This window comes from Lynx rufus, unplaced genomic scaffold (genome assembly GCF_022079265.1).
Source record: "Lynx rufus isolate CCGP_SWC_20201006 ecotype Redwood Valley unplaced genomic scaffold, mLynRuf1.p SCAF_11, whole genome shotgun sequence".
Lineage (NCBI taxonomy): Eukaryota > Metazoa > Chordata > Mammalia > Carnivora > Felidae > Lynx > Lynx rufus.
The window spans coordinates 43523134-43532585 of record NW_025814825.1 but is presented as its reverse complement, the minus strand read 5'-3'; the positions used below and the strand labels follow the sequence as shown (position 1 = coordinate 43532585).

The window sequence follows — 9452 nt, the reverse complement described above, 5'->3', positions numbered from 1 at the left end:
ACTGAGACCCCGATCACTTGGAGCTATCATCAGTCTGCCTTGATGGCTGCAAGTAAAATAAACCCAGCCAAACCCATATGTGTAGCTGCTGACAGCAGCTTTCTTTAACAGATCAAAATAAGCAATAACTTGCAGGAAGTAAAAGCTTCCCTGGATTGTTATAAACACTTCCTTTCAGGATAACATTTCATACCAATTCAGGTGTCCCCTCAGTGGCTCTCTACTGGCAGCCAGGTCCATTTGAATGTTTAATCTCCAAAATGTCTCCTGGTCCACAGGTAATGACCAATCAAAAAAAGAAAAAAAAGGTGGAGCGGGCTTCAGAGGTACCAAAGGCCATTACTGCTTAAACAAAAGATTTCAAAGACAATGTATGGTTACATGTATGTTTGCATGACAATAGTCATATAAGTTATAGCCAGAATGCAGACACAGACATAGGCCAGGTTTGGCCTTCTAATGACGCTGGTCTCCCTTGTGAAATTGTTTACGGAGCCCCTCCTTTTTGGCTCTAGGAAACATACCTGCAAAGACTTTCTGTGGCTTCTCAGATCCAGCCAGGAATTTTTCCATGATGCCTCATTCTTTGCCTAGAGCTCTGTTTAAGAAACTCCAATGAGCAAGAAGTTGGCACATTCACCCAGGCCCTGAGGCTACCTGTGCTGATCTTGGTTCATTCCACAGGATAGCTGAGCAGCTAGCTTGTCTCCTTCCTGTGGTCTTGGTTTTCAGTGGGGAAGTCACCCAGGCCTGCATTCTGACGTTCATGGGCCCTAGATGCTTGTTCTTTCGTGGACCCCTTCATCCATTAAAAACAAAACAAAACAAAACATCTTAAAAGTTATATTTTATAACTGCATTGAAAGAATATAAACCAGGTCGGATTGTGTTCATTTCTCTTCTGATTTTTAAAAAGAAATTAAAACACTTTTGTAGGCACCTAAAAGTATGATAGGATTGGGCACTGTGCCTTCTATGCCTAATGGATAAGTTGACCCTAGAATCACCGGGCAGGTAAAAAAGACTGAAAGGAGAAATCTTCAAGCAAGGGGAATCCTGGGCAGAGTGGCTTGCCCAGAATTCTAGAATCCAATTTGAACTGCATCCAAAAGAGGAAGGGAAGGTTAGGGGGAGGAGAGAGAACCACAGGAAAAGCCAGACTTCACGTCCTCCCAGAACATGGGACTGAGAAGCACAGCAACGAGAACCCAGGTGGGTGGGGAACCCTGTTGTGTCTCCTGTGTGTTTAAACCTGAACCCCCACCCAGCTTCTTGCTGTCAACTGGCCTCAGCCCATCTATGTTTCAGGACACAGTGGACAAGATCTCAATGATTTTCCCTTCCAGAAGCAGTGAGTGAAGGGGCAACATACATAACACACAGATATGTCTTTTCCTATGTACTTCTGTAGATTTTACACATTTTCTTCATATATTTTTCCTACTCATGTCTGCAAATAAGCATCATGGGCTAGCTTGTTACAAAGGGAAAATTTCATACTGTGAAAAGTACTAAGTTCCATACAAGTACCAACGACACAATGATTTTCCCCCTAATTTAAATCCTTCCAACATCATTCTCCCATCTAAACTGTAAATAATGAAGCATGAATGTCTTATAGTCATAGAATCCCAATAGAACACTGAAAATTATGGGATACATCAAAATGAGTTTGTTAAAAGCAGCAAGTGCCTTGACAGATATCCTTCAGCTGTTTGTTACTTTGGCAAAAAATGGAGGTTTTATAGTCAAAGGTCAGGACACCACATCTTCCATGTAATCCCTTTAATGCTCATCAGGGGGCAGCCTGGTCAATGAGATCCTGAAAAATAAGCTTTCCACACAAAAGAATAGAATCCAAAGTGGAACTATTAAATTATTCCTTCTTAGAACTGAATCAAGAAGTGGAAATGACTTGTAAACAATATGTACATGAAAGAATTATGCCTTGAATTCTAGTGATCAAGTGTTTTTGGTTCTCAGCTTGCATAGTAGGGACCTATCCTTCCTAAGAGTGATGGTCAGAGTCATGGCTGATCGTGGTTTCTGGCTTTTCTGCAGGTGGCTATGGTATGGATGTAACCAAGAAAAACAAGCGCGATGGCACCGAAGTCACTGAAAGAAGTAAGAGAACAATATATTATCCTTATGAAAGTAATAAAAAAATTGGAAAGAGTAAATAATTCCTTGCTAATTCCATCACAACTTCTATATCACTTCTAAATTATTTATTTTTAGTTTTCTTTGGGTTTTTTTTTTTTTGCTTTTTTTTCAATGTATCATTTAAAATGTTTCCTAAGTAGACTTTATTCCTTCCCATAAGATGGCTTTTGTTGATTTTTATTTTAACCTACTTATAATCAAACCGTGTTCTGCTTTTTCTTCAAAAATGAAAATTACCATTTTGATGTACAGTTTTCATAATTAGCATTTTCCGTAGCTGTATAATATTCTGTTGAATGAATTTGTCATAAGTTGTTTAACCATTTCTTTATTTAGAATACAGGGCAGCAGGAATCCAAAAGAATAATATCCCAGTTACTGCAGGGACAGAGTTACAGTAACACCAGTGTCACAGTTGCAGTCGACAGTGAAATTGAAAACAGACACATTTCTTTTGTGAAACTGCCCAAATGATAAATTCAGAGACATTTAAACTGTCCCCTAAACAGTTCTCTTTCATTTATCCTGTGACTTTCATATATCTCTAATGAAAATATTCTGGCTTCACAGACTTGGAACTTTAGGTTAAGAAATAATTTATTTTTATGTGTCCAATAATCCCAAAGGTCCACACAATGAGAGGTTTAGTGAAAGCTCAAGGACTATTATTCAAATCAAGCTGCCATTTTAGTCTAAAAAACCATTTCCTGTTATGCATGGAATGTGGTTCCTGCTAGGACAAGAAATCAGTTAGGAAAATACAGTGTGAAGAAGGAAGGGGGTTGGAGCAGCAAAACTGGTGTGGGATGGAGCAGTAGTCAGCAGGAGAGCCTAAAGTGGCACAAAGGAAATTCCACCTTTTCCCCTTTCACCACCTCTTCCAACATGCACACACACATGCACACCATGCACACACATATATACCCGGGCATGTGCGCACACATACACACACACACACACACACACGCACGCACGCACCCCAGAAGTGTGCTGTTAAAGACCCGTGACCTCAGCTATATCAGTACTCCTTTATATCCCACACAGAGGGAGGAGGCAGTGATGGTCACTGTCAGAGAACATTGGCCCCACTTTGGTTCTAGGAATCCACCCACCTCCCCATGTTGCTGCAGGGGAGAGAGAGATTCAGAAAGGCAACAGGTCTTCTAACTGGTGTTTAAGACATACTGGAAGGTGCGGGGCCTGGGTGGCTTGGGCATCTGACTCCTGGTTTCTGATGGGGTCATGGTCTCCTGAGTTCGATGCTAGCTCTGTGCTGACACCATGGAGCCTGCTTGGGATTTTCTGTCTGCCTCTCTCCCTGCTCACTCTCTATCTCTTCTCTCAAAAAACAAAAAACAAACAAAAAGCATACTGGAAGCTTTTGTTACCTCCATAGACTCACCATGACTTGGAGTCTAGAGAAACTCAATTTGGGGAGGCAAAGGGACTGGTTCTTCAAGTCTGACTTTGATGTTCATCTATCCCCGATTTCACCCAGCACCAAGTGTGACTTACTGACCCCTGCCTTCCTACATACACCTCCTTACTCTCAGGGATGGCCCTGATGATTTGGGAATTAATTATGTCCTTGAGACACCCCCAGTTGATAAAGAAGTACAAAATAATTATCCACTTCACAGTGAAATCAGCCAGGATAATGTGTTGGCCCCAGCCGGATGGGGTGACCATATGGAAAAGCTAGTGGAGACAGAGTGTGACTTGGCACACTTCAGAGTGATTTGAGGCCCTGGTCCTCCTTCAAAGGTGAATCCAGGCCTGGACTGGATCTAATTGTTAAATGAGAGCCATAGACGTCAAGGTAAGTACGACATCCCTCAAACCAGCAGGTAACTACTTTTGGTTCCAAAAGGATATAAACTTATTTTCCAGGTAAATTAAACCCCATTGTTACTGCACATATTTTCACGGACAGTGGGTCAGATCACATACCTTAAAGCACAAGTATACAAAAATCTATGTTGAACCTAATTTAAGATGCTGAGCCTATGAGAGATGTTAGACCTTGCCAACATACATGGAATTCAGTGTGTTATTTAAGATCTTATCTTTCTATTGTCTTTTTCCAGTTATTACGGAAACAGTAACTACAAGACTTACATCCTTACCACCAAGTAAGTGGCTACCAAGAGCTTCCTGCTCAGTAAGGCATGTATGAAGGACTCCACATGTAACCTTTTTTCTATGTACTCTTCAGCTGAGCAAATCCAAAAGATCTGAAATCTCTTTTTTAACAGCTATATTGACATTAATTTACGAATCACCAAACACACCAGTTTGAAGTATATAATTCAATGGTTGTTAGTACTGTTAATGTTAAAAATAAAACTGCCAGTTATTTTACCAGCAAAGCAGGTTTATTTGGAAAACTGCAGACTGGAACAAACTAAGGCAGAACCACAAGCAAGTCCAACAAACAAAGGAAAGGAAGATTATTTTATGGAGAAGGAAGAAGCTGGGAGGTGTTTTAAAGTCCATTGGAGAAAAGCAAGAGTTCAGGGTGATGGATGGCTTCTTATTGGCTGAGTTGCAGGCGTAGATTTCCTGCAGGCATGCAACCTATATCTTTTCCTGTTGGGGCCTGTAATTGAGGATACTTTCCCTCTGAGGATTCTTCAGCTGGGTCTGCAATTGACAGGTGCTTCCTGAAATTGACATTAAGTGGCAAGGCTTCCCCTTCAGCCTCCCCTTAGCATCAATTCACTTTAGTGACCTTTCCTTTTATTAATGTTCTCAGTATGTTTACAGAGTTGTGCAGGCATTGCAACAATCTAATTTTAAAAGATTCCATCACCCCAAAAGGAAACTTCATGACCATAAGCAGTCACTCCCCATTCTCCCGCCCCTCTCCCCTCTCCCCTGAGAACTACAAGTCTGCTCTCTGTATAGATTTACCTGATCTGGACACTCCTGGCAGAAACCTTATCCAGCCTGAGCACAGGGTGGGAGGAGGGAACCACCAGTCAGGCCTCTGAATCCACTTTTTTTCCTGAGGAGGTCTTCAGGTTTAGTGGATTCTATAATGGAGACGCAGCCCTAAAGCTACCCCTGCTCCCCAGGGAGCCTCGTTCACAGGGGGTGGGAACAAGAGGTCAGAGCACCATGGGCTGCCACATGGAACACCAGCAACACAGAGCTGTCACTCACCCTTTCAGTGAGTCTAGTGGCTGGCATGTCTGTGGCACTGACCAGGCAATTTCAAAAAAGCCAGCCCAACCCATGCCCTGGCCTCGCAGAACTTTTCCTCACTCAACTGCCTTTTCTAATATTTAAATTTTCCTAATGAGCAACTTGCTATGCTCTGCCCAGAAGACTTTGCTTTTAAATTGGATGGAATATTTGTTCTCGATGTTTCTATCAAAAATGAGAGTATGGCAACTTGCACTTGCAAAGGGACCAGAGGGTCATGGGCGATAAGCCAGGGGTGATCTCTGCAAGCAGAGGAGGAGGGGATCCCCTGGCCTGACTCCACCCATAAATTGTCACCTGCTTCTTGTTTCTGCAGAAGGGGGAACCAGCAACGGCTATGCTAAAACAGGCTCTCTTAGTGGAGGGAGCCGTCTGGAGAAACACAGCCTGACACATGGCAGCAGTGGCTACATAAACTCAAGTAAGTGCCTGGGGGTGAATGGGGTTGGGGGAGAACAGATGGACAGGGAGAGAGGGAGTCCTACAAGGAGAGGGAGGGTCACAACTGCTTGTCATCCATTCCAAATGCCCCAAATTACTATGTAACTGACACACGTCCCAGCCACTGGGACACTTTCAAATCGGCCACATTCGAAGCCTACTTACAGTGGGATCCATTTTCATTAAGTTCCCAGTATAAATAACAGTAATCAAGAATGCTTCATAGGGAGGTAGCTCTTTCCCCACTGAATCACTCTCTTTAAGCCATTTCTTTTTTTTTTTAAAGTTTTTATTTTTATTTTTGAGACAGAGAGAGAGACAGAGCATGAACGGGGGAGGGTCAGAGAGAGGGAGACACAGAATCTGAAACAGGCTCCAGGCTCCGAGCTGTCAGCACAGAGCCCGACGCGGGGCTCGAACTCACGGACCGCGAGATCATGACCTGAGCCGAAGTCGGCCGCTTAACCGACTGAGCCACCCAGGCGCCCCAAAGCCATTTCTTTTAGGGCAGGGTGTGCACGCATGAGGGTTTATAATTTCAGTTAACAACAACAACAAAAGAAATTTAGGACTGGATTACTCTGTTACGGAATCTAGTGACATACAATCCCACACGGAGTTTCCACTGGGCAAGCATCCAACACAGGCCTATTGTTCCCAGTGAAAGACTCTTTCAGGGTAGCTTTCAAACTGAAACAAAACAAAGCAAGGCAAAACAAAACAAAGCAAGGCAAAACCAAACCAAATAAAACACAAGCACACATTAACCCCTGAAGCCATTTAAAAGTCTTGGACTGACACTGAAAAAGAAGACCCAAAACACACAAATTGCTGGGTTGACCAAGAGGAGTGGTCGCTGTTTGCTTTCAAGGAACACTCCCATGTCCAGTTATACTCTGGTCCATCCAGTAGTGAGCTACAATGAAGTGCCACGTCTCAAGAAAAATCCTGCCAAAGCCTCTCAGCTGCCATGTGTAACCACATCCACAGAGGGGCCCCCTGCCTTCCTGCCATGGTCAGCTGGGGAAGGGCAGCAGCCATGATTCCATCTCCCATTTCTGAGTGGCCATTGGAATGCCAAGGTGGACCCTTCCAGCAATGTTCTCCAGAAGTCCTCTTGGCCTTCCACGGGGCCCTTTTTTATTTTGAGCAGCCTGAGTGTACTTAGTGTGACCACATGCCGGTCTACTGGAGCCCTGGGAGACTTTACGCTTTTCCCCGCTTGCAGGTGGAAGCACACGGGGCAATGCCTCCACCTCCAGTTACAGGAGGGCTCACTCCCCCGCCTCCACTCTGCCCAACTCACCAGGCTCCACGTTTGAGAGGAAGACTCACATCACCCGCCACGGAACATACGAAGGTATTGGTCCCACAGATTTTACAAGAGTGCTGCTCTCTTCCCCAGATAACTTCGCTCATCTTTTGAGGATGAAATTATCGGCCACCCCTATTTACCTGTTTCTGCCGTGTCTTCACTCTTCTTTCATTTCTTTCACAGACTCATGCTACTTAGAGATTTCATTGATTTACCCACCCCCTTAATTCATTCCTTCATTTAGCATTTTATCACGCATCTACCATGTATTTAACACCCTTTGGAATGTTTTAGTGGACGCTCTAGGGGCCAAGGGCAGGCTGCCCCCAAATGGGTCACTTTGGCATGAACAGTAGTTTGAGTTAAAAGCAATCAAAACCCAGCAGGTTCAGGAAAAGCTCTTTACCTCCCCCTCAGTTGCTTGCTTGTACCAAGAAGAGAGCTATTAATAGAAACCCCTCTACTTAGGAAACTTACTTACGTAATAAGGCAATCTTTGTTTTCCAACCATCTCCTCTCACCTTCCTGCTAACGGTCTTTCTCCCCTTTGTATTCTCAAGCCCCTACCCCTCTCCTCAGCTCATATGAGCATCATGTTGCCAGTCTCTGGAATTTCCATGTCTGTGTGGATTCAGAAGCTAAATTTGATTTTTCTCCTGTTAATCTGTCTCATGTCAGTTTGCTTCTTGGTCCAGCTAGAAGGATCTTGAAGGGTAGAGGAAATTCTTCCTCCCTAATGATACTGAAATGAATTAGATGTGGATCTTGCTTCAAGTTGCCTGCAGTCTACTGGATAAGCTAAGATGATAAGTTAAAAACTATGATATAAAGTAGAAGGGGATTATGGTTTCCAGCTGAGTCTTCAGGGAAGACTCTTTGTGGAGGTAGCATTTGAGATGGGCCTTCATGTGTGATGTGTGACGCCCATTGGAGAGGTGGGTCGCTCCAGCCTGCAGGGGCCACACACAGGCAGCAGTCAGGGCTCACTAGCAAGCAGGTGCTGACGTGAAGAGAGCTGGAGGGGCTCAGATTCAGAGCTGGCCTATGATGTTTGGATGCTGTTCTGTCACAGTGAGAAGCCCCTGGGATTTTTGAATGAAAAGTCAATCATCTTTGAGGTCTAGGACTAGAACTCTGGAAGCCATGTGCAGGAAAAATGGGGAGGAAAGAGGCAGAACGTGGTGACAAGTTAGAAGGTGCTCCATGGTCAAGGAAGGGAAAACTTGGCTGGGACTAGGGTGGCAGCATTTGGAGTGGAAAAGAGGAGCAGGGGTGAGATGTATTGCAGACGGAATTGATGTTTGACAATTGATTAAGTACTAAGGGAGAGGGGGGAGAAAGAGTCTGAGATTGAAGCGCAGGTGGTTGGGACCGTGGTGATGCCAGTGATTGAAAGAGGGCAGCCAGGTGGAGGCCCCCATGCTGAAGAGCTCGGGGATGTGCCCTGAAGCGGAGCTGCCGCACAGCTCCCGGTGGGGCTGCCGAGCAGGGAGAGGGGGGTGCGCAAGACTTGAGCTCAGGGAGAAGTCGGGCAGGATACCCAGCTTGGCGGCATTTATGAAGAGATGTTAGTTAGTAGAAGATGGAAACCTCAGGAACTGGCCAAGGAAGGGAGCATGAGAGCAGAAAGGGGCAAAGAAAGAGAACATTGGGGATGAAAGGGAATGAAGAGTCAGAAGACACAGGAGGAGGAAGAGTGTGCGCGGCTGGGGAGAGCAGGACCAGGCAGAGACATGGAAGTGGGGCAGGGAGGTGCTCACGGTCAAGAAGCAGGAGGCCGGAGGAAGACATTTGGGTCCTGCCCCTCAGGTCACTGCAGTGCCTGGTCATCTGCAGAAGCAGGTTTGGTGGGAAACAGACCAGCCAGGCAGCAAGTGGCTCTGATACTGAATGGAGACGGGTAGTGGTGGTCGAGAAGACGGATTGAGGGTTTGAGTTCCCCAGTAAGTGAGTTAAGACCCAGAGCTGGCATATGGCAGGGGTGGGGGTGGGGAGCCAAAATCCAGGCCAGGCAGGGTGTCACCACAGTGCTTTCTGATGTTAGGCCTTCCTGGGGGCTGGCGCCTTCATTGTAACAGGGTCCACATTTGGGACTGGCTTCACAAGGTCAGTGACACTGCCGTTATTTGTATGACCAGGGACAGGTCACCTGCACCAACACTGGCATAGGGCACACTCAGTCAAGGACGTAAAAACAAAAAAAATGAAAACGTCCTGCTTTCCTTTGTTCTAACCCTTCGCCACGTGAAATAGATCAGTGGTCACGGCGAAATGCCCCAGCTGCGTCCTGGAGGTGTGTCCTATTTCCACAGCAAGCCTGCTGTAG

General features: G+C 45.2%; 1 protein-coding gene across 1 annotated transcript in view; it reads left to right on the top strand.

The window, feature by feature from the left end:
- Window positions 1-2072: 2072 nt before the first annotated feature.
- COL17A1 (collagen type XVII alpha 1 chain) overlaps window positions 2073-9452 on the top strand; it is a 45125-nt gene continuing 37745 nt past the window's right edge. Inside the window, exons 1-4 of the mRNA XM_047073411.1 lie at window positions 2073-2124; window positions 4251-4295; window positions 5687-5791; window positions 7040-7171. Coding sequence (XP_046929367.1) covers window positions 2073-2124; window positions 4251-4295; window positions 5687-5791; window positions 7040-7171 — 334 coding nt within the window. The remainder of the gene's footprint in view (window positions 2125-4250; window positions 4296-5686; window positions 5792-7039; window positions 7172-9452) is intronic.